This window comes from Nelumbo lutea, chromosome 4 (genome assembly GCF_056320005.1).
Source record: "Nelumbo lutea isolate HS-2025 chromosome 4, American lotus-T2T, whole genome shotgun sequence".
In the NCBI taxonomy this organism is placed as follows: Eukaryota; Viridiplantae; Streptophyta; class Magnoliopsida; order Proteales; family Nelumbonaceae; genus Nelumbo; species Nelumbo lutea.
This window is the reverse complement of record NC_142687.1, coordinates 5,330,561-5,354,309: the sequence shown is the minus strand read 5'-3', so window position 1 is coordinate 5,354,309 and position 23,749 is coordinate 5,330,561. Positions and strand designations below refer to the sequence as shown.

Below are 23,749 nucleotides of genomic sequence, written 5' to 3'. Positions count from 1 at the left end.
CAGAATTCAGATCGCTGTTCACAATACCTGATTGGCTTTAACTTTCCCAAAGTTGGTAACATGCTCGGCATATGGCTGTCAACCAGAGCCAAAGTTCCTATTTGGCACACCGTAACACATTGGCTGATGGATGGCATGAAATATATTGTGGGTCATACTTTCTTGTGCAGGACATTTATTTCCATGACCTTAAGAAAGGTAATTGTTGCTATGTGTCCATGAGTCCATAATCCAACATTATGGAGTCTGTCTTAACCCAAAACAAAACAGCATAGGGATTATCAGATAAGTGCCCCCATAAAGTATAAAGTCAGTCTCTCTGGCATTAGAATCCACACATGGGCAGAGGATCAAACCCTTAGCTATTTCCCTTGAAACCAATAATGAGCTTTGGTGCATTTCTTTGGCGATGCCATGTCTGAGGCATTAACCACATCATTTGCACTAGAGTCACCCACATTATCTGACAAAAACTATTCATGTATTGAACTTCATTTATATTAATAAGATTGTATTTAAAATTACATCAATGGAGCATTTTTCATATTGACTGAAGTACAAATTCATTCTCCCTAATGATGTATTAAATGTTTATCAAGTTGCCAAGGAGATTGGTTCACAACTATCATGTACACATGCCAAGACATCTCTGTAGTCTCTTGATATAGTGAAAGAATCATAGACGTTTCCATCACTACTTCTCTTGTACTCAAAGAGTAGATAGGAATGGTTGAATGCTGTCAATTTGACAAATCCATAATCATAGTCTTTGTGGAGACTCCAGAGGGTCTGAAGATCACTAAACTCCGATAGATGACTACCTCCACCACCAACAACAACATGAATGGTCCCATTCACAGTACCTGAATAATGAGATTTTCCTGTGCTTACACACTGGCTCTGCATCACAAGAAACAAGAGAAAGTAAGGTGGGTAGAATGTAAAGTTCTAAATCATATAATTCAAGAAAAGTGATACACCATCCCAGCAATCCAAATATGATGGTGATATTTTCTTGAACAAAAGCTTTGGCTTCAGAAAATAAGGAGCTAACCAACAAAGTCAACAGACTAAATGCAAGTTCGGATGGGCTCCCCACAGAACACACCCCACAACAGCCCATTTCCCCATGCATTGGGAACATCTTCCGTGCTTGTCATGGGGAGATGTTCCCAATTGGGGTGGGGGGATAGGCAGTCAGGTACACACTTTGTGGGGAGTCCATCCCATCTCACTAAATGCACCATGTTATTTGCATACACTTTCATGCATTGTATACTCTACATGAAGAGGATATTGTCTTTTAATTAATAGAACCTCGTGGAAAGATATAACATACATTGGCAATTTATCAATTACCTGGTATATGGGACATGTCCTTTCATAGTTATGGACATGGCCATAGAAAGCAATATCAACCTTATACTTTTGCCAAAGCTTCTGCAAGCTCTCTCTTCCCATTGGCTCTTCAAATGAGCCTTCCATGCCATAGTAAGACCCAGAGGAGTAACCAAGGACACGATGAGCAGCAAATATTAACCAAGGTTGTTTCTTCCTGTCTACTGATGCTAGGCAATGCTCGATAAAATGGTATTGTTCAGAGCCTTCCCTCCAGTCATGCTCACTGTCAGATATACAGAAGTGAAACATACCATAATCCGTTGAATACCTACAAAAAGAAAATGATGTAATACAATTAGTCTTTTTGGCAGCGAATGACAGCATAGTATATATCCTTTACGTGTTTTGTTTCAGAAGGATGATAAATATTCCTCATGGTGATTATTTTAGTTGTCCATGAGTTTTTCCCCCCTCTTCATGGGGCTACACAGTAGGGGGCATCCCATTCCCTAACCCTGGTGATGAAGGGATTTGATCCCAAGTCTCCATTACAACCAGTCAGAGGCCTTACCAACTGAGCCAATTGGCACCATCATGTTTAAGATTTAATGTCAGTTTTCTGTTCAAAGACCAACATTAACTTTTTATTCCAACTTTTGGAATTGATGAAGAAGAAATATTATCTAGTTACCAGAATTTGGCCCTGTTCTCAGCAGGAACATAGAACATGGTCTCAGCTGGCACGCCACATTCTCCACCAGAATCTGTAGTGTCATAGAAGGATCCTGTTCCAGGCCAGTCACGTTCATGATTGCCACTACATAGAAATATAATAAAAGCAAATTTTTCAGTAACTTCCATCAGTAATATATCCAAGCCCAGTAAAAAAGAAATACATTTAAAATGTTAAAAAATGCAAAGTCAGCAAACCTCCCAACCATATAAGGCACAGTTGATGCAATGGGTTCGATCTGTGATGTGAACTGATCCCACTGTGATATATATCCATTTGAATATGGCATATCTCCAATATGGAAAACTATGTCAATGTTGTTCAAGTCCTTGATAAGCTGGTCTGTGGTATTAAGCGAGCCTGGCTGGTAATTGTTATATTCATTAGAACCATCACGCTCTGCCTGGAAAATGAAAATGTAGAAAATATGGATGTTAACCTGTTTACCATTATTCTTATAGACAACCTACTTGCACAAGACAAAGTCATGAGTTGAAAGTTAAATAATGACTCTTATGTTAAGAATGGAAAAGAAAAAAACCCATAGTAACTGATGTATATTGATTCAATAAGCTAAAAAAATCCATCATTTCTTCAAGGAAGCAAAAGATAATCCTTTGATAAAGTCTAGATTTAATATTAGAATAGATGGACACTTGGTATACAGAGTAAATCTTGCATTGAAAACTGTCCCTATTTAACGGAACCTTGGAGAATTTGTAAATGGATTTTTAAAATATTTGGAATCCACTAAAAAAACTAGTTAGGCTCCACAGTAACTGAAGCATATTTATTCAATAAGCTCAAAGTTTATCACTTCTTCAAGGAAGCAAAAGATAAATGCTTTTTTTGGTGAAACAAAGATAGTGCTTTGAAAAAGTCAAATTTTAACATCAGGATAAGTGGATGTTTGGTATCTGGAACAGCGTAAATCATTTGCTAAAATATGTTTCTCCATTTTCTATGATAAGAAAACTTTGGAGAGTTTGCAGACGGATTTTAAAAATATTTAGAATCCATAAAAAAAAGAAGCAAAATTGACAGTTTTTTATGCAAATCTGAATATATCCAGGTGGAATGAAGGAGGTCAAACGGGGAGTGTAGCTTACTGTTTAGGTAGATGCTTCCTGCAACCAAGGCAAACAACTACTACTACCTACTGATGCTTCAGACAAAAGAATTAAGAAGGTGTTTAACTTTTGTTTTCCCTCTTTTTTTCTTCTTTTAGGAAAAAGCAAGAAGTCCTTGGTTACTACGTTGACTGCAGAAATTGTGTAACGATAGCAAAATGGTATATGTGCCCCAAATACAGGAGTTAAAAGAAGGCAATTACCCAATGTTGGTCCCAGCTATTTGGGGTCTTGGGAGGGGTAGAGTGGGTATGATCATAACCTTTGGCATTTTTTGCACAAAGTGGCCGTCCTCAGACACAAACCCACGTTCTCGGGCTTTCCAGCCCAAGATATTACCATTACACCAAGTAATGGCCCCTCCCCAAATGCAAGAGTATAGATCCAAAATGCAGTTTGTCCTACTACGATCTGAGAGATAATCTGTCAGAATTTATCCTCCAAATTCTCCCATTTGTTATCTTTTTTACAGGAACCTGGCATTAGTTTTCTCAACACAATCTAACAATAACATAATGGTACATGTAGCACAAATATAAGAGTATAGATATAAAATTCAGTTAGTCCTAGTAGAACAAATATAAGAGTATTGATGTGGTATGATGATGACTAATCAGTTGATGCAACGACTAGTTGGTGCCAAGGCAGTGAGTAGCCAATCATGAAAAAGATGCATCCTAAATATAAGATATTGATAAAATCATATATAAGTCAATTTGCATGCACTTATGCAATAAAAGAAAAATATAGCAAACACTTAATTTGTAAGAAAACTTACAAAAAATATATCAAACATTTAATTAGGAGTTATTATAGCCTTTGTTTGGTGCATTCCTTTATCTATGGCAACTCAATACCAGTACACCATTGATTGGAAGAAAACTAACAAAAACTCCTCCACCATCTGCTTTTATTACGTCTTATCTGTATTTGTATACCACCAACCAATCATGTTCAATCACAAATGCTTAAAACAACTAGCAAGAATGTGCCAAATAAAAGCATATATAATACTACTTTAAATAGTTATAGATGAAGACAAGCAAATAAAGTATTAATCATATATTTGACTAGGTCGACCTGTTAACCCAATCAACACTTAATCAGCCCAAACAACTGCATCATGAGTATTAACTGGCTAATTAAAGTGGTTGGTAATGGCCCTCATTTGACTAGTTAATACTTTGATTAAACTGGGTCATATCCATTTGCCTTTTGGCCTACAAGACAACCTAGTTAGATAAGCCATCAATAGGATTGATAGATGAAACTCTCTGCATGTGTGCCATGTGCAACCATATCAGTTCGCAGACTACTCTACAAATGGTGTACTCAACTGGTATATTCAATTTGTTATACACAAATAATGAGTGTTTATTTGCTTATTTACTTTTAACTTCTGATTCTACCTTTCCCATGTCTCCAAATATGATGATTTGCTGTAATGAATTCTGCCCAGGGTAAGGGGACGACTTGAAAGAATAAATCTTGCTCCAAATGTATGAACCATTAAATAATCGGTGACCAAGCTTGTAAGTATACCTGGATCAATCATTACCACCCTCTTAGAAACATATTGTTTAATTCTTGTAAACCCTATTACAGCAAAAAATATGCGTCATTAAGATTTATACACTGAATTAGGCCACAAGTCTCTCAGGAAACTTGTATGGATAAAACCAGGATCACGCCAACCAACTGTCCGTGCTGGTGCACCTGCATAATGCAGCAAGTAAACCACATCACAGTGTAGCTCATTAATGTTATCCTGCCCAACCAAGAGCATTGCTAGAATAAAGCAATATGGATGCAAAATATTAGGTGTTCCACATCATGACTGCAACTCATATTCTCATGGTAACCAGTATTGCATGTATTCTCCTAAATGGATGAATTGTCTGCTTAAAATATGCATCAGACTCTGACACTCCATGGATTCTTGAGGGACACTCCTATCTGACATTTTTCTTTCTTGCCTATTTGGCATAGATGAACAGTTAATGTACAATGTCATTTTTCCTACAAAACGTTAAGTAATAAAGATAATCTTTTAAAAACTGCCTAAAGTTGATAATGTTAAAATTCAATAAAATAAGGAGTATTTTAATTGTTTTTGCTTGCTCATAAACATTTTCGATTCTGATTCCTGTGTCTGTGTCAACATTCTAGCCGTGTTATCAGTAAGGCAGAAAAAACATACCATATTTCAGCTCACAAGTCCTAAACTAGAAATTCAAACACAAGGAAAATGAAATCAAGGAACTCCCGTTATCCAGATATTTTAAAAAAGAAAGAGAATTAGAACCTTCATAAGATGTTAGGGAATGATAAGAGAACACATTAGATCAGTCAATATGATAAGGAGATTTATTAATATGGTCATGGCAATGCAGATAATACAAGTGGACCTTGGGGGGTGCTTTCACTGCATCTGTGAAAAGAAGAGATCTTATGCAAGTTGATCATTTTAAAGAACCAGGGGAAAGTAAAGAAGGACATCAATTGAGATAGTAAGAAAAGATATCAGGACCCACAATTTAATGGATAATATGGCTTACTATGTTGGAGTGGTAAAACAGGATTCACGCGGCTGTTTTTTCTTTGGGGGGGGACAGTTTTTGCTAGTGCAAGATCTGGGACTGCAAAAACTAGAGATTAACTTTGTGTGTTCCTCACAAGGTTATGTTTGTCTTTGATGTTTGAAGAAATTAAAATTGCAATTAGGTTTTTATTTTACTTTTAAATAAGCATTAGTATATCCAAAATAAATAAAATGTCAATGAAGCAAACATGATCAACATGGTCAATTAAAACAAGAGAATGCTCAAGAAATGCAAGTTCGTGGAGAGATGAACCAACTAAGACGTGTTCACAGGCATCACTAATTAGTTGGAGGAGAAAATTTGGGACCAAGATGCAATTTGTAGTTTGTATGCATTCACACCCTTTGTCTTAATTGCATCAAGCAGGCTACTAAAAAAAAAGGGATCATACCACACATGCTGTTCCGCTGAAATGTCAATGTCCCAGCTGGTGAGTGCATCTGAGGTTCTCCTTTCAGGCCCCACTCGACAAAAGGAACAGCCTCATTTATATCATAGCCACTTGTCCATGTTACTGTCATCTGCCAGAAAACATAGGATATTTGGCACATGGAATTTTAGATGTTCCAAAAGACAAAATAGAAGACAAAGGCCAATACTTCAACAGATAAAGTTTCTAACCAGAGCTTGCTGCCAAAACATAACTATTTCAAATTGACCAATCTTTGAAAGATTCATTTAGAGAAGCTATAGTTTTTATGGATAAACATAGCTATTTCATCCTCAGAGAAATCACTATTACCTCATTTACATGGCTTCTCAATCCTCCAAATGAAAATATTCATCATTTATCAACCATCTTTAAATAAACAATAACATGGAGATCAAGATACCCCAAGTGTGTTAATAATGCTTTTTGACAGTGACCACATAATAACAGGAAAAAAAGGAAGGAAAGGAATATCATTATTTTATCCAAACCAGAAGGCCAGAACTATTCAAGGAAATAAATTTATTGGCTACATAATAAATAACATTGGTTGGAAAGTGATGCTAAAATGGAACAGTCTACTACAAGTGACATTGGACACTGAAGACCTAAACAAATGTATCATGCCTAAGATAGTCAAAATCCTTTCAGAAGATTGCTCAAATAGACTTACTTCATCCCATGACTTCCCTTGAGCAAGACGTGGATAAACAGGTGCCTTTGGATTTGCAAAGGATATCACATTTGAAATTGCCACTACTTTTGGCTGCAAATTCCAGTTGTAACATTAGTCTGATTATGAGTGGATGTGGAATTCCACATTCTCTAATAGCTCAGTTCATAAGATGAAAAGATAACAACAAAAGAGTAGCGAACTACAAAATAAGATCAAATATCAGATGGCCAAGCATTTAAGAATAGTAGTTATAATAGAGCACCATCCTGGTTAGGAATCAGAAGAAAAATAGTGAACTACGAAAAGAAGAAAGAATCATGAACACACATTTGATAATCCGCCTGAAAATAGAACAAAGGAGAAGTCTGCCCGCTGATTGATCAATTGGAATTTCAGAGAACTTTTCCCTGTCTTCGTATAATTTGGACTGGAGTAATTTGCATACTGGTACTGAAGATGCACATGACCAAGATTCGATTAGTTATATTACCAAATGAGAATTATTTTAGTTGAATGCAAAGCCAGGAAGATTATTCCACTATTCCAATACTGTAAATTAGATGAAGTACAAACCTTTATTGGTGCAGAGCATATAAATGGAGCCCGTACTCTTGAACCAGTGCTTTCTTGTGGACAGATTGATAAACTGCCAGATTATATCATTATAACAATAAAAGAGGGAAAAGTAGACATTATTCTGGAAGTTTGGATTTTGGTCCAAGAATTAGTGTATGGTGGGGAAAAAACTCATAATCCATGCATAGTAGAACAAAAGATAACAAAGAAGGATAGAGGAAAGAATTACTTGAAGTTTGCAGGAGAAAAGACCCCAACCCAATCATCTTCAGATGGATTGGGGCAATGAAGCATCACAGTTACCCATTGAGTATCTTCCCCCTGCAAGAAGTTGATCAAGTATTTAAACCAATCATTTCAAGTAGCTGACCCCATATATTTGGGACAAGGCTTAGACAATGATAATGGCTTTAAAACCTACCCAAGCATTCTGAACGTCAAGAATTCCAATAGAGTAAATGTAAAACCTATTATTTCATGTATATGTAGGAATTACATGTTGTTGCATAAAGGAACACACATATAATCGATGGTCCAAGCTAGTAAATCACTCCAACAGGATTAGAGCTGCAAACAGATCGAACTGGATCTTATCCATCAGACTTATATGGGATTTGAATCAAATTCGGATTGCGATCAATATTGAATAATATAAATAAATTAAACTAAAAAATGATCAAAATTTTATATATTTATTAATAAAGTGAACTATCATGAAGAAAATGAATTAAAATTACATATATGAATTTTGAACCTATGACAATTTAGGATAAACACAAAATTCAAATCAGCTTTACTAATAGATACAAAATTCACACACACACACACACACACACCGTTTGCTGCTCCAAACAGGATGATCACTTGCCGGTGATAAACTCACTGTAACAGTCAAGAGGAAAACTCGTTACTTGGAAGTTGGAATATAATGATCATATGATTGGGTGCTATTTGGAGCAGCATGAGCCACTAAAATCTAGGGTCGGAAATTCTCTGAGAAACCTTAGAAGCGGACAAATGATATAAAAATGCTAAATGTCAAAGAACTCCCAACCAATGATTACTCCTCCTCTAGTGAGGATTTTGCTTTTACGACCAAAAGTTTTAATATCATACAAGTTTAATAAGGTTAATTAAACAGATGCATTGAAGCAAGGAAGATTAATTGGCATATTATATTAATAAGAAGTAAAAAAGTTCAAGACTACAGAAGACGATGGCAGGGAAAAAGGAAAGAAGAAGATCAAAGTAGAAACAGAAAAACAAAGAGTATAAGGAGTAAAGAAGAGCAAATTGGAAACTAATGGAATATGGGTACTAGTTCTTTCTACCTTCAAGCCGAGAACAAGAGGGCATGCCTTAACAGACGCTGAATCTAGAAGAGCTAACGTTGCCTTGTGAATTGCAATCTTTGACAACGGTTGCTCGCCACCCACAACCCTATGAGATGCTGCTGCAACACCATTGGAGAGCAACAACAACACTAACAACTTGAGAGAGAACATTCTCTCCATCCCTGATCTTTTTAGAAATTTGCGGCAGGAACAACTAGTATAGTAGTAGTATTCTAGTATTTATATACCAGACTTATCAGCTGACTACCAATCAACCCCAACTTCGGAATGTTTTCAATTAGTATTTATATTTCCGAGATGACGTTTTCCCGCGATTGATTTTCTTTGATATGGGCTTCAGTTTCTTTTTGACAGTTGACGTTTACAAGAACGTGGATTACCTAGGATTGGAATATTTTTTGTTGCATGTGTTAAGAGCAGTGACACCTCATAACCATGCACAGTTACGTAAATAGGAGGATTCAAATTATTTTAAATTTCTGTTGTAATCTCATCCTAATCTTAATCTTGAAATGTTAATTCTTATCTTGTAATCTTAAAGAGTCCGCCACTGACTCACCCTCACCTACTCTCGATTAGAGGTGTAAATCGGGCTCTGCCGCCCGCGGTTTGATCCGGCATAATGGTACACGGACTGTGTCAGTCTCGGCATGATTGTATGAATTCTATTAAATTTTAGGTTTTAGGTTTATGGCCCTGATATGACACGGCCCATATATATTACTTATATATTTTTATATAAATTAATATAATTAGTTAATTAGTTAATTAATTTTAGTTTAATTATCCAAACTTAATTTTGTATTAATATGAGTTTTTTAAATAAAGTTGAAACAAATTAATACATGTTTATTAATAAAATAATAAAAAGTAAGAAAAAATTTAGTCTCAAAATTAAATCTTATAATCTGATATCCATTCAAATTTCATTAAAAAAATAAAACGATACTACAAATTTGTTAACAAGATTAAAAATTAACAAATTTATTAATTTTAAACTTAATTGTTATTAATTTAAAAACCTCTAATCCATTTAAAATAACAAAAAAATACTAAATGAAAATTTAGTAAAAGTTAAAATAATTTAATAAAAAATACAAACTAATACATCATAATGCTCCTTCCCGGGGTAAAACTTGGGTGGATTGGGTGGGATTAAGGATCAACCCAACCCTCCCTAAGCCTCAAACCTTGAACTCAGGTTTAACCTAACTCAAAGTTAAGCCCAAATTTACCAACCTAGGCCCACCCAAGTTGCACCTCTAACTCCAAACTTTTTTAACAAAGCATATGAGCAGAACATTATAATCCCTTCTACCTTTAACAAAGCTGAACCGAATTCGAAGAGTCCAGACTAGAGAGTTCTACTTTCGACAGCAGCACCAACATACTTTTAGTTTTCTACATGGTCCAGCCCTGCTTTTATTAGGATCGAATCTGCCCTAGACAATATTGAAATAAAGTCAAAAAGAACCAACACCAACTTTAAAAAAAAAAAAAAAAACTAGTGGGGATCCATGCGATGCATGGGATTAATTAAGAGAAAGCTAAATAATAAAAATGGTCATACACTAAAGTACCCCTTATAGTTTCATGGATTTACTAAAATCTACCTTATAGTTAGCATTTTACCAAAACACCACTTATAGTTTGTAATGAATTTAATCAATCTTCCATTAGATGACAGTGGAAAATGACAGTGTTGACCTAATGTTTATTTAAATAAATTTAATCAAAATAAAATAAAAATAAAAATACAATTTTTGCCCTTAATAAGACATGGGCAACCACTCTATAGATTACATTTGTTCAATACCTGAGTTGGTCAGTTTTCTAGTATTTTAGGTTAGCTTTGGTTCAAAAATTTTCCAGTTCGACCAAGTTGGATCAGTTCCACTTTGTCCATTTGTAAATTGACCAAAATCGGACAACCTAACCATTGATATATATTAATATTTTATATTTTAAATATAATTTTTAATATGAAAAAGTGATAAATTTCCCATATTTCTTAGTCTAAAATGTTTAAATCATAAATTTATTTTTAATGATTGCACTGTAATTTTTAAAATTTAATTTAATTTTTAAGTTCAAATCTTTTGAATAGACTAACCAAACCAAAAAAATCGACCAAAACCAATACAACTTGAGTGGGTTGGTTTTCACAAAAGGTTAATCGGTTTCAGCTAACCAACTCCCTAAACTGACCAGGTCAATTTGGTTGGCCAAATAACCTACAATTGTACCGAACCAACTCATGAACACTCATAGTTTCTGCTAAATTAATAGTCTTATCTCTAATAAATAACAATAGTTTAATTTCCCATAATTATTGAAAATTTATAGAAAAATACACAATTATTGAAAATATATTGATAATGAAAACTACAATAATTACAAAAATTACAAAAATACAATAAGTATTAAAAATATATTAACTTAGTTAATAAATAGTATAATCTCAAATAATAGTTTAAGCTCTACTAAATATTAATCAATAACTTATAACAAAAACACAATAAATACAATAAGTACAATAAATTAATTTTAAAAATTTCAATGATAGTAATGTAATCTCCAATAATTATTGAAAATTTTCTATTAAATAACTTAACAAAATAAAGTTATACATACTTATTGAAAATACATTTATCACAAAAGACGATAAATATTAATTTTATTATATATAATTATATAATAAATATAGATTAAGAGTTTAAAATTATTATTAATAAATATTATTTTTTTGAAAGTTATTTTCTTGAATTATTACTTGTTATAAGTAAAATTAATTATTTATAATATTATGTAAAAATATTAAATTATTATTAATTTCAATATTATGTTATAACTATTTTTCTACTTTTTAGATTTTTTAAATTTATTACATAATTTATTTATTTTAACTATTTAAAATCTAGTTATGTTAAATACTTTGTTATTTAAATACTTAAATAATATGTAAAATATTTAAAATTTAAAATATTAATTATTTATTGAATTTAATTTTTCATAAAATCATAATTTATACTATTATTACATAATTTCCTTATTAAATTTGTAATATATTAAATTATTATTCATTTAAATATTATGTCATAATTATTTTTCTACTTTGAAGAAAATTTTTAAATTTATTACATAATTTCGTTATTTTAACTGTTTAAAATCTAGTTATGAAAATTATTTAGTTATTTAAATATTTAAATAATTTATAAATTTTTTTTGTTATTTGAATTTTATTTATTTAAAGCTATTACATATTATTAAATATTTAAAAAATATTTAAGTTGATAATCTAGAAAAACATAATTTAAATTGTCAGTACATAAGTTTGTGATATATTTTATAAAAATATAAAATTATTTTTTGTGTTTTTAATAAATATTTTAGTTATTTTATAATATTGTTAGAATATTTAAATAATTCTCAATTTTTTTAATTCATACTTTCTTTAGATAGAGATAATTTAGAATATAAACTCTCTACTAAATTAGAGATAATTTTGGAGATAAATAGGAATTAGGGATAATTTAGAAGATAAATAAGAATTAGAGATAATTTTAGAGAAAGTTGGGGATAGTGGGGGATGTAGTTTAGGAGTAATTTTTAGAGAAGAAATTATTTAGGTTATTAGGAAAGTGCATCTCAATGGTTGTTTCAAAAATAACATGAAATTAAAAAATAATATATATATATAATTTCTCTGAAATGAGAGACATGCTGACATGGCAAGACCAATATAGATAGATAGATAGATAGATAGATGTTGAAACTCCGATTTTTCTGAATTCCGAGGTCCATGAGTATAAAGTGGAAGACTTCATAATTTGGTTGGGCTTGCGCGTCGCAAACAAAAAGTCAAAAAATAAAAACAAAAATGATTTTTTTTTAAATTGAATTTCGTTATATTGATTTCTCGCTTTTTTAACATATTTCTAGAAATCTCCATGATTATGTATAACACGTGCCCTTCCACTGGTGGAGATAAATCCCTATAATTATTTCTTACCAATTGGGAAGGACAAGGCTTTTAAGTTGAAGCCGGAGATTTTTTATTGATTGATTTTTTGTTAGAAGTCTCCACAATCGTGTATCTCTTCTCACTCTCACACTGCATCCGGTCTGGGCCTCAGACCCACCCCTTGGGCCCGCTTGGTTTCCCTACCTTTCCCTTTCTTTCCGTCTTTTCCTTCAAACCAAATACAACATAAGTCGTACCGCCTGTGGCCCGGCACAACCCGTCACTGTAGCATGTGGGCCATTCCGGGCTTGAGATTTTAGGCCCACAGGCTGGTGTGGCATGGGCCCATATTATATTATTTTATTTCAATTGTATTGTACTTTTTTCAATTTCGTATTTATTATTTTATATATAAATAATTGTATATATCAAAATTCATATAAAATAAATTTTGAGATTTTTTTTAATTTTGTCTATTTTATTAATTTTTTTTAAATATACATTTTATAGCTTGGTCTGACCCGCAACCTAGACTGGCCCAAGACTCGGCCCATGGACCAGCACGGGCTGCCCATGATACACCTATGTTAGCTGTTATTGCTGCTGCTGCTGCATTGTTTTAACTGTTTTGTTCAGCTTCAATTTGAACCGTATTTACTTGAATCTCTCTCCCAAAACCAAAATAAGTGAGAGCTCAGTTAGAGTTACTGGCTATGGTTTCTGGGCCAACCGTTTGACTATCCAGTTTGAACAGATGGCCTATTTCGACAAAAAAATTAAAATTTTAAAAAATAATTAAAATAAAAAAACAGTCAAAATCATTGAACAGGTAAATAGTTCAACCACTTGGATCAATGGGTTGTTGATCGATTCAACAATTTTTTGCCAGGGACCGAGTGTGGGGTAAAACAGAACCGGTTGCCTGAATGGTTCTTGGGCCGAAAGATCCCACCATCCGGGCCAATGGCAATTTGAAAACCATAGTATCGGTAATTTATTTATTTTGGTAGAAATAAAAGAATCGGACTACAGAAGCCTGGGGTTAGTTGGAGTATCAACATGAGAAAAGAGTTGAGTTTTTATTGACCTCTCCCAACTAGATGTTAGCCAAAAAAAGGGAAAATGACAATTCAGCCCAGGGTCAGAATTTGTAGGCTCAAAGTACTGTTGGAATAGGTTTCAGCTTGGAATTAATGCCAATTCACAAGCCGGCCTTGGTGCATAGTGTGGGTTGTTACCATTTTGAATATTTATAGCTCTGCAGTGGAAATCAGAAATCAACCGTAATTTTATGCAAAAAAAAAAAACCTTATCCAAAGCAGTTTCATAACCAAAAACTTCAGTCCTTTAGACCTCCAAACGGACCCTTCAGTGGATTCGTGTCTCCATTGGCTTTTGCTCAAATGTGCTCATCATTGCTTGACCGTCCTATCGGTATTTCTTAAATCATTCTTTAGTTCGTAAATCTGAATTCTACCTCAACATTGAAATAAAATGTGTGAAAACTTTATAAACCCACAGGTTGATCCAAACTGAGTTACAATTGCAGGAAAACTAAATATCATACGATCAAATCTCATCCCTTTTTTTGGTAATCAAGGAAAAGAAAATTTCTCATCCTTCAATTTTGCTGAAATGCATCCCTCCCCACTGGCCACCCATTTTCTTCTGCTTCTGAGGTTATCTTTTCTCTCAGTGGTGGGCCTGGTGCTGGCTGCTGCGTATCTTCCATGAGTGAAAGGTCTTAAGCTGAGAAGCACGGAACTGCAAAATAAAAAGGAATTCCCCCTGGCTGGCCACTGAGAATCATGAAATATGAAATATCTCCTTTAGCCAACTTATCATCCATGGACTCACGATATTAAGGATAGCACAAAAGCATGCAGCAATGCAATTTACCCTTAGCCAAGCCAAGTTTCTATTGTCTCAACCTGGTTTTTAGCCATTAAATCGTTCAAAGGAACTAAATGTCTCACAAGGCTCACATGTTATTTAGCACTACCAATAATTTGCATTGCAGCAATCTTCCTTCGCAGCGAGCAAGGGATATTTCATGAGTACCCCGTACAAATGTTGTATATTTAAGAAACAGTATCATACATTCAGAGATAATATAAACCATACAATCATCTAGTTGCAAGCATACAACAACTTTTCAGAACCAATATCTTTTTTTTTATGAATATTCAGAACCAATATCCTTCTGCTCTTTTAAGTATACCAGTAGACCTGGATGAATCACCCCAAGGTTTTGTTTCCATACTGTACTTGTATGGTCCTGCTATAAGCATAAGAATTATACGTGTCATATTCTGCACTGGTTCTCTGCATTCCCCTTTTCTGTGCTCCAATGCCTAGGAAGAAACAACATATAAAGTGTTTGATTAAGCAAGAAGGAAACAGCTGCATGACAAATGACCTGAGAAAAAAATGAAGCACCAACCACAAGGACCGCCTACAACTGATTTGCCAATACATAAAACAAACATGGACCATCATTACCCACAAGGACAGCACACATGCAGTGGGTTGAACACGCCACTTTCATTAATAGGAGGTTCTAAACCAGAATTTGACAGATTAAATGACCTTTAACACCAACCCATTGCATCATCTTGGACGGCAATAAAGAAACCATAGAATTTGTCAGATTAGATGACTTTCATCATCATTGTATTGTGTTATATTGAATGCATAAAAAGGAATTCCATCATTCTATTGCATGATCTTGGATAACCATAAAACAATTAGAAAAGCATGACAACAGAATAAGGATTCACAACTATATATTTTTTTTCTTCTTTCTTATTTTCGTTCCATTTTTTATTTTTTTGGGGAGAACTTCAACACTCTATGACAGTTGGATTAGGGTTAGATGGGACACTTTATAGTCAGTAAAGGACCTTCATTTCCCCATCAAAATATGGAGAAATTTTCACTTCTTAAAAGCACAAGATTCTCAAAATCAGTGCCAAACAGAAGCATTGAAGAAACACACCTTCATAAATCATCTGGATCTCTTCAAGCTGCAGCCTCTCTTTGCCTAGTCTAAACTTTCTGAACAGAACTGAGCTCTGTTGCCTGTCTAAGAAGGGTTAAGTACTCTTGACTCCTTGACCATTTGTCAATCTCACGGGCACGTAGAACAGGCAAAGGATGGGAGAGCTGCCTTGTCTGAGCATTTCTGAAATGAGATGAGCATGTTAGTTTCAAAACCTCATTGTTCACTATCTCAAACTTCGCATGATATTTTGATTGTGTGAGTTACCTTATATACCATCCAACTGGGCTTGAAGAAGCCTTGTCATAAGATCGAGCTTGCTCCAAGAATGCATCCACATTAAGTTGATTAGAGAGGGAGGGACAGCCCCCAGCTAGTTTCATGAGAACAGAAATGACCACCTCTTGGTAGAATCACAATGCAAAAATCAGATTACCAACAGAGAAGCTACAGAATATAAATGATAAATTTTGTAATCTAAATATGTAATTTGCATAGAATATATATATACCTTGGAATCCTGGGCTACAAGAAGGGCTGCTCGATCACATGTTAGTTCAGCTGCTCGGAGCCAGCGAAAGAGCTGTTCTTCCAATCTCTGAGCAATCAATCCACCAAGCCCTGCCAATGGCATGGGTGTATCGACATGTGCACACATTAATTCGAGATGAAAATCCAAGCATTTTAGATATATTTTCAATGGAAAATATGTATTCTGCACTAAATAACATAATTTTCACCAATGTGAGGGCTATCAAGAGACAGGTCCATGTGAATAAGTCAATTAAAGGTTTAACCCAAGACATCTTTGACATCAAAATGTCAACCAAGTGGTCATAATTCATAACCAGGAAAGATTGGTCAGTGTCCTAGACCCCCTCAAGTGTTCACCATTTTTTTAGATACAAGTGACATTTAGAACTTTTTATATGTAAGATGAATAAGTTTCCTACATCACCACTCTTTGAAATGAACAGAAAACCTACCAGGTACAGTGTATGCACCAAGCATAAGAATGTTCGCAAATGTAAGCCATACACCATGATCACATTTAAGATGACCGAGCTCGTGTGCCAAAACAGCCTATTCAGTAATTTTGATAAATAAATTAGGGGTCATGCTCTCAGGGGGGAAAAACATAGAAGTTAGAAAGCTGCATTCATTTATTCCCCAGGGTTAATCATGCAAGATTTTTCAGAAGATTGTGTGTCAACTTTAAACAAAGATTCAAAATATTTAGAAAGCTAGACAGCAGTAATCATATAAAGAAAGAAATGAATAGAAGACTAAGGAAGGAAAAAAAAATGATAAACCCAAAAAAGAATGTCTGCATTAAAAGGAAGGCAGACCTGCAGCTCCCTTCTGGTCAGAAGCTCCACAAGGCTTGTATGCACAACAACAAATGGTTTTCTACCACTGATGGCTAGAGTGTATGCATTGGGTACAGGATTTTGGCGAATGTACAAATCAGGAGCTTCAATGTTTAGTATTTTTGCCGCCTCAACCATCAATTCATGAATTTCAGAAAGCTGAAAAGTTGAAAGAAATTTCAAAATCAGTAGCAGATGAAGGAACATGGGAATCTTGTTGCTGATCTCAAGAAAGGGAACACGGGCAGAATTACTGAGGTATTTATAAGAGATCAAACTTATGCACACAATGAGTAAAGTCTCCTAATTTTGTTATGATTGTTATTTATAATTAAAAAAAATGACTAGTACATGCTACATATGCATACTTGGACATCAGAAATGTTTAAAACAAGAAAGATGGATTTTGTTATCCACAGCCCAAGTCACAAGATAGTTTTTCACAATCTACACCCTGTTGCAAACCCACATGGACAAGATTGAATTGTCCAGTTAACTCAAACAAGCATGTCTACCTTCATGCTTATATTACATGACAAATATCCCAGTCTTCCCAAACTACTCTGGTCCACTTTCTTCTTGATCCTCCTTTGTCCGTCTGGAATATTCACCTTGCATCGAATCACAAGATCATATAGATTCAACAGAATAAAAAATACCCAATCCTGAACCTTAGTTGAAAAGTGGATCACAAGACCAAGGTTTTAAAAGGCTAAAGGTGTAGTTGAGGCATAATGGCCCAAAAAGGCGAGGCCTAAGCCTCAAAGCTTAAGAATAAAATTAATTAAAGTTTATAAATTGATAAAAATAACATATAATATACCAAGTTAGAATGATAGAAGATATAAATATCCATAAAATAAAATTTTATAAGCAATAAGTTCCATTGGTTAAGAATTAAATAAAATAACAATGAATCAACTAACAATTATAAACACTTTACATTTCATGTCTCAAAATGCAAAGTTCTCAAATAATTAAAATTACCAATTTAGAAGAAAGAAAACATATGAAGAATCATCCATATAATTGGATATTAGACTTCTAGTCATTCAATAGTTTAAAAGAAAGAAAATAACTTAGTTAATTTGATTTTTGCAAAAAATAAAATAAAATAAATCCATTAGGAGAAGAAATGAGAAAAATAACTAACATGGGATGTTAGATCTAGAATGATAAGAAAAATCATTTGATATATCCAAGGGAAACTAAGAACTTGATTGGCCCTTTTTGCATTGAACTCTCCTAAAACACTATGAGAAACTAATAGAACTTGATTTCCCTATTAGCTTTTGATTTTTACTCTTTTTATTTATTTTTCTCATAATTACTGAAGTGCTTCTTCCATATAATTTGAACTATAAAAATGCAAAAAAATATATTTTGTATTAAATCTCTAAATAATCATTGATACTTGAGGCTTATGCCACATTCTAACAAAGGCTTAAGCCTCGCATCAAAGGTGTGAGGCTTAAGGCTTGAGGAAAAATCTGTGTGCCTCGCCTCTAGGCTTAAGCCTTTTAAAACAATGCACAAGACCTGACTGATGAGAATTGGAAAAGAAACACACAAAGGGAGATTCCAATGGGAGCACCCACATTGAAAGATGACAGTAGCCTGTTTACCATCTTTATGTATGCTAAGCTCCATAATTAACTTCAAAAAGAATAAAGCAAGATAAAACTTACATGATATTTTTCAAGAATATTAAGATTGAACTTAACAAACCATTTAGCTCATCTAAGTTTTTTTTAATCATTTATCTCAACTAGTTGATTAAACTAAAAAGAGAATTAGGAAACAAGTGCCAAAGTCGACAAGTAGTAGCAAAGTACTAGGAATTTTGCATACATTAGATATTGGGTTTTAGGACACAAAAATTCACTGCATCAAATATGCTTGATTGACCACTAATCAGATGCCTGCCCCCCTTGTTCTAGGTGTGGCAGCTGAATGTTCAGCTACAAAACCATCCACACCATATTTACAACAGTTGCCAGTAGATCAAATTTTAATATACAAAAAGGAAACTCATAAACTGTTCAAAGTACGCGTTATATGGATTTTTACATTAAGAGGGCATCTTACATGGATTTGTACATTAAGATACCTATCAAAACAATAGATCTACCTGTGATGTTTGCATAATTCAAAGAGGTGCAAAAGTATAAAATTAAAAAAAAAAAACATTGATATTTATCTTTATCATAAATCTTCTTTTATGCCAGAAGCATCAAATAACCTGATTTTCACCAACAAGAACAGATGTCCCTATATTCTCAAGAAGCATGACCTGCTCTGTAACAGTTCCTGCAATGACAATATATTCACATGGGTTGCTTCAGTAAACCTCAATAGATTCTGAAATCATGCAGGCAGGACGACATTCTCACTCCAAATACAAAAGTATCTCATAATAAAGGTGACTAGTGGTCATTTAGATGAGATTTGGGGCAAATGTCTTTATGATGCAATTCTTATTTTGTCGAGGGTGGTTGGAGATGAATTCTAAAGTCAACTAAGAAGTGCTATTGGACACATAAAAGTTCTTTTATTTTTCAAATTATTTATGAAGCAAAATGTAGTTGTTTTTCAATGATAGTATCTTTGCACTATTTCTCCCATTGTACTTAGGATAACAAATGCACAAAAGCTTAAACAAATGACCCCTAAATGTTGACATATTTATCTTCAAGAAATGAAAGTTATCACATAGTTAGGTTGAGGGACATTTCAAGTCAAACACCTGTCAACATCTAGCTCCCTAGGGAACTTATTCCATTGTATGAAAGAAATAATGTTTTGTAGTTTCTTAGAGTAGATGTGCACCAATAACATCTTTTTAATATACAGCGCTGATTAAGGATTCTCTATTATTAACACTGAAAGATTTTTATTGATGTAATGAGGAGAAAGAGCCCTTCTTTTTTATTACTTTAATGAACAAGGAATACCCCTGCTGTTAAGATATTCTCACAACTGGAAGCAGTACAAAAGATATAGAAAAGCAAACATTGATAAAAGAAAGAGTGTGAGAATAGCTAACAGTCTATGTATTATCCCTGTAGGTGTTACCCAGGCCCTAATACTCACCATAGCAGGTCCTATCTACTAGCTCCTTCTCTTGCAAGTCCAACTGCTTAGGTGCTAGCTAATCCGGGGGTCCAACTGAGCGAATGGTTCAAGGAATTGGCTATAGACTCAGCTACTCTAACTAGGAACCTGAAAGCCCAAAGTCCATCCATTGCCACAGACATCCACTTAATTACAACTCAGCAGTCACCTTCAACTACAAGACCACTCTGGCCAGATGAATTAGCCAACTTTAACTCTTGTGTATGAGAGCAAGCATCTGATCTCTAAGGAAAATTCCTTTTCCCACCAAATGCAAAAAACCCATGAGGATGTTGCCTTTGTGATTTCTTAAGATGCTACTGCTGGAAAGACCAGGGTTCCCAATGCACTGTCATCAGAATTGAGTTTGATCACCCACCGTCTGGAGCAGTGCCCACTTGAAAGTTCAGTATACAATAGTCTGCAGAGTCCATAGACTCCATACACAGTTATAGTTTCACAACCACTCAAAATAGAGTTCATGAATACACCTTTGAACTCTTCTCTCCCAGAAATCCAGCATGCTGATTAGGGAATATCCCATTTACTATGCTAGACCAAGTGCATGTTACACATACTACAAAAAGGGATAGAAGCAGGGCTGCAAATTATCGGATTTGAATTCAAATCTGAATTTATTAAGTCGGATTCGGGTATCTGTTTAGCTTTAATCAGATCTGAAAATATAATCTGTTTATTAATCGGAGCAGACTCAGATAATGCTTGATCTGTGTGTGTGTACATACCCTAATGGATCCAAAAAAGGGGATGTAAATGAGAGGATGTACAAAAAGCAGAAGCTCAGAAGGCCAGATATTACAAAGGCATAGCGCTAGTGCTATACAGTCCCTATCAACCCCATTTATAGCTAAGGAATCAGCCAAAGTATTCAGTTCCCTAGGAATCCATATGAAGGAGAAATGAAGGAGAGCTGAGCGATCACAGATTTCATTCAGCACGTGGTCCAGTCTCCAAGGACCAACCTCCAGATTGGAGACCCACCCAATAGCTATCCATGAGTCACTCTCCATTGCTGAATGGCTGAAATGACTGGAGGCAGCCACCCCTAATCCAACCGAGCTCAAACTTCAGATTCAGCAGCATCTGTAGAACCAATCAGTCCATCGTAATCCCATAAAGCAGCCCCTGATGAATTAGTGATGAGACCACCAATCCCAGCCAGACGCTGCAGTTGGAATCTGCTTGACAGTTACCATCAAAATTTAGCAAGAACTCAAAAGTAGGACTAGTGACAGGCCGGGGGTGGTTTGGGGTCTAAGGCTGATGAAAGAAGGAAATAATTGAGATTTCTATCCAAATCCCCCCAAGAAATCCCTCTAAATGGTTGAGATTTATGTCTAATGACATATACTTTAGTATTAAAGTTCTTTATAATTTATGATTTGGATAAACTATTTTTTATTTGTGGTATATATTTCTATTTATATATAATTTTATGAATGTATACTAATTTTGTAAAAAAATTATTGATATTTTAATCAAACCAGATATCCACATATGCAAACGAATCAAATCAAATCTATGTTTTAGATATTTGTCGAATATCAAATCAAATTTAGATCTCTTGGATTCTTTTCAGATCATATTCGGATATACCCCTATCCGAGTTTAATCTGATCTGTTTGCAGCCCTAGATGGAAGCCATCATCCTCTTAACTCCAATGTATGACTGGTGGAGCATTCCACCTAAGAGCATACTATTTAACAAAGATACAATACTTTCGCATATTAAGTATCTTATGCATTGTAATGTCCTTGACTCCAAAAGATTTTGTAGGTTGAAAGGTGGGATCTGGAAATTATATATGAATAAAAAAGCAAGCCATGTTATCGAGTAAACTATTCAACAAAGTCTTGGTATTTGTAAGTTAAGGAATACTCCATATGCAAACATGTTTATCATGTTAGGAATTTATCTAAGAAGTTGCTACCCTATTCATAAAACAGTCCTAAAAATCACGTGAAAAGAGACTGGTAAGGCAAGTCCATAGTTCATATTAAACACATGACCAGGGACACCTCTGCAACAAGGCACAGAATGTGGTCACAAGTTGTTCACCCTAACTGTATGTTCAAGTATCTTGTTAATACGTGTGTAATGAATCTTTTACAGCACGTTGAATGTAAGAGTATGTCTCTAATTTGGAATAGAGGTGCAGGTGAACCCTTTCTTAATACTGTAACGTGAAATGCAATTATTGAGGTTCTTTTAACAAATATGGCATAGTGTCAATTGAATGACAAATTCATACGCAATAAAGCATTCCAGCATTTAACATTACTTGCACTAACTAGTATTTTCTAATCTTTTTATAAACATGAAAACTGAACAAAACTATATACCAAGAAGAAAAACATACTTGGTGATGAGCTGCAGAGATTATAGGCATCTTAATTTTTATTACCTAAAAGAACTTTGCCAAGTTCATTAAGACCTGGAATTGCCCGCAAAAGCAATGTGTTCTGGAAAAAAAAATCAGAAACATAAATCAGAAATTGCAGAAACTGCGGATACAGTAGACATACGATAACACGATCATAAACAAATAAGTCTCAGGAAAATTATAGCCAGATGAGAACGGTAGTGGTAAATAAACACCAAAAACATCCAGAGAAACCAAAATTAACGAAACAAATTTTTCGATGTTATTTTTAATGGAATGCAAATTCGGGTATCAATCACCTGCTTATCGAGAGGATGGCGAAAATCGTCGGCATCGAGGTCACGGAAGACAACAGAAGCAGCCTTGCACATAGAAAGTCTGACTCTTGATTTCTTTATCGACCGGAATCGCAGAGAAAATGACCCGAACCGCGACCGATCCGTGGAATTCGAATCGAGAAACAGATATGCCGGTCTCTGAGATGAGCAGAACGAAGAAAGAGAGATAGAGGCCATTGAACAGGGGAGAGGAGTTGCAGATAGGCGTACTTCACACTTCACAGCCCTCCCTCGTCGTTTTGTTCAGGCGAAAGCATTTTGTTGGTCTAGTTAAGACCGTAAACTTGACGGTTTTGTTTAAGCAGTTGTTGGCATCCACACAGCCGGAGACCGGAGTTATGGTAAAGCTTTACCGCCATTTCGTTTTCCTTTGACTGATATTCCCCTACGCTTTCTGTTACCTTAAGCGGAGTGTGTAATACGCACCTGCGGATTTTAACACTTTTCGAATCGCCGTTGACTCGGACGGTCTGACCGTTGAACCGTTTGACTCGGGCAACGGTTTGTAATCCAATATGTTTTATTTAAATTTTTAAAAATAAAATAACAAAAAAACATAGAAAAACAGAGAGAAGCAAAATCGATATTAAATCTGAGATTGAGAGAAAGATGATAGATGAGAGAAATCTAGAGATCATGTCATAGACCACCCTCCTCCTCCTCCTCCTCTTTTCCCTTTTCACAGCCGACAGACGTCAGACGTCATAGACCCT

The 23,749-nt window shown here is 34.5% G+C and overlaps 2 protein-coding genes across 3 annotated transcripts; both read right to left on the bottom strand.

Annotated features, from left to right (window-relative positions):
* Nucleotides 1-480: 480 nt before the first annotated feature.
* LOC148853540 (putative inactive purple acid phosphatase 27) lies at nucleotides 481-9,167 on the bottom strand. Of its 2 annotated transcripts, none has more exons than XM_088983945.1 (12): nucleotides 8,821-9,167; nucleotides 7,719-7,810; nucleotides 7,487-7,559; nucleotides 7,241-7,363; nucleotides 6,911-7,003; nucleotides 6,199-6,328; nucleotides 4,839-4,920; nucleotides 4,614-4,746; nucleotides 2,272-2,477; nucleotides 2,033-2,158; nucleotides 1,360-1,669; nucleotides 481-900 (listed from the first exon to the last, which is right to left on the bottom strand). In XM_088983945.1, exons 1-12 carry the CDS (start codon nucleotides 9,001-9,003, stop codon nucleotides 595-597), a joined length of 1,857 nt encoding a protein of 618 aa, XP_088840071.1. In that variant the 5' UTR covers nucleotides 9,004-9,167; the 3' UTR covers nucleotides 481-594. The 2 variants fall into 2 exon arrangements, with proteins under 2 accessions (XP_088840071.1, XP_088840073.1); XM_088983947.1 differs by lacking the exon at nucleotides 8,821-9,167 and adding an exon at nucleotides 8,326-8,380.
* Nucleotides 9,168-14,799: 5,632 nt separating this feature from the next.
* Nucleotides 14,800-23,444, bottom strand: LOC148853539 (Peptidase family M48 family protein). Its single transcript, XM_088941112.1, has 9 exons — nucleotides 22,998-23,444; nucleotides 22,720-22,777; nucleotides 19,422-19,489; nucleotides 17,159-17,338; nucleotides 16,796-16,892; nucleotides 16,321-16,430; nucleotides 16,077-16,210; nucleotides 15,807-15,992; nucleotides 14,800-15,162 (listed from the first exon to the last, which is right to left on the bottom strand). The coding sequence occupies exons 1-8, from the start codon at nucleotides 23,211-23,213 to the stop codon at nucleotides 15,857-15,859; spliced, it is 999 nt and encodes a 332-aa protein (XP_088797238.1). The 5' UTR covers nucleotides 23,214-23,444; the 3' UTR covers nucleotides 14,800-15,162; nucleotides 15,807-15,856.
* Between the last annotated feature and the right edge of the window lie 305 nt (nucleotides 23,445-23,749).

Coding starts and splice junctions, on each gene's coding strand:
- LOC148853540 (XM_088983945.1), bottom strand. CDS start 9,003: ATGGAGAGAATGTTCTCTCTCAAGTTGTTAGTGTTGTTGTTGCTCTCC. Junction 6,329..6,910: donor AAGGGAAGTCATGGGATGAA/GTAAGTCTATTT, acceptor GTTTTCTGGCAG/ATGACAGTAACATGGACAAG. Junction 4,747..4,838: donor GACTTGTGGCCTAATTCAGT/GTATAAATCTTA, acceptor TGATTGATCCAG/GTATACTTACAAGCTTGGTC.
- LOC148853539 (XM_088941112.1), bottom strand. CDS start 23,213: ATGGCCTCTATCTCTCTTTCTTCGTTCTGCTCATCTCAGAGACCGGCA. Junction 16,431..16,795: donor TGGTGCATACACTGTACCTG/GTAGGTTTTCTG, acceptor TGCCATTGGCAG/GGCTTGGTGGATTGATTGCT. Junction 15,993..16,076: donor CCAGTTGGATGGTATATAAG/GTAACTCACACA, acceptor ATCTCATTTCAG/AAATGCTCAGACAAGGCAGC.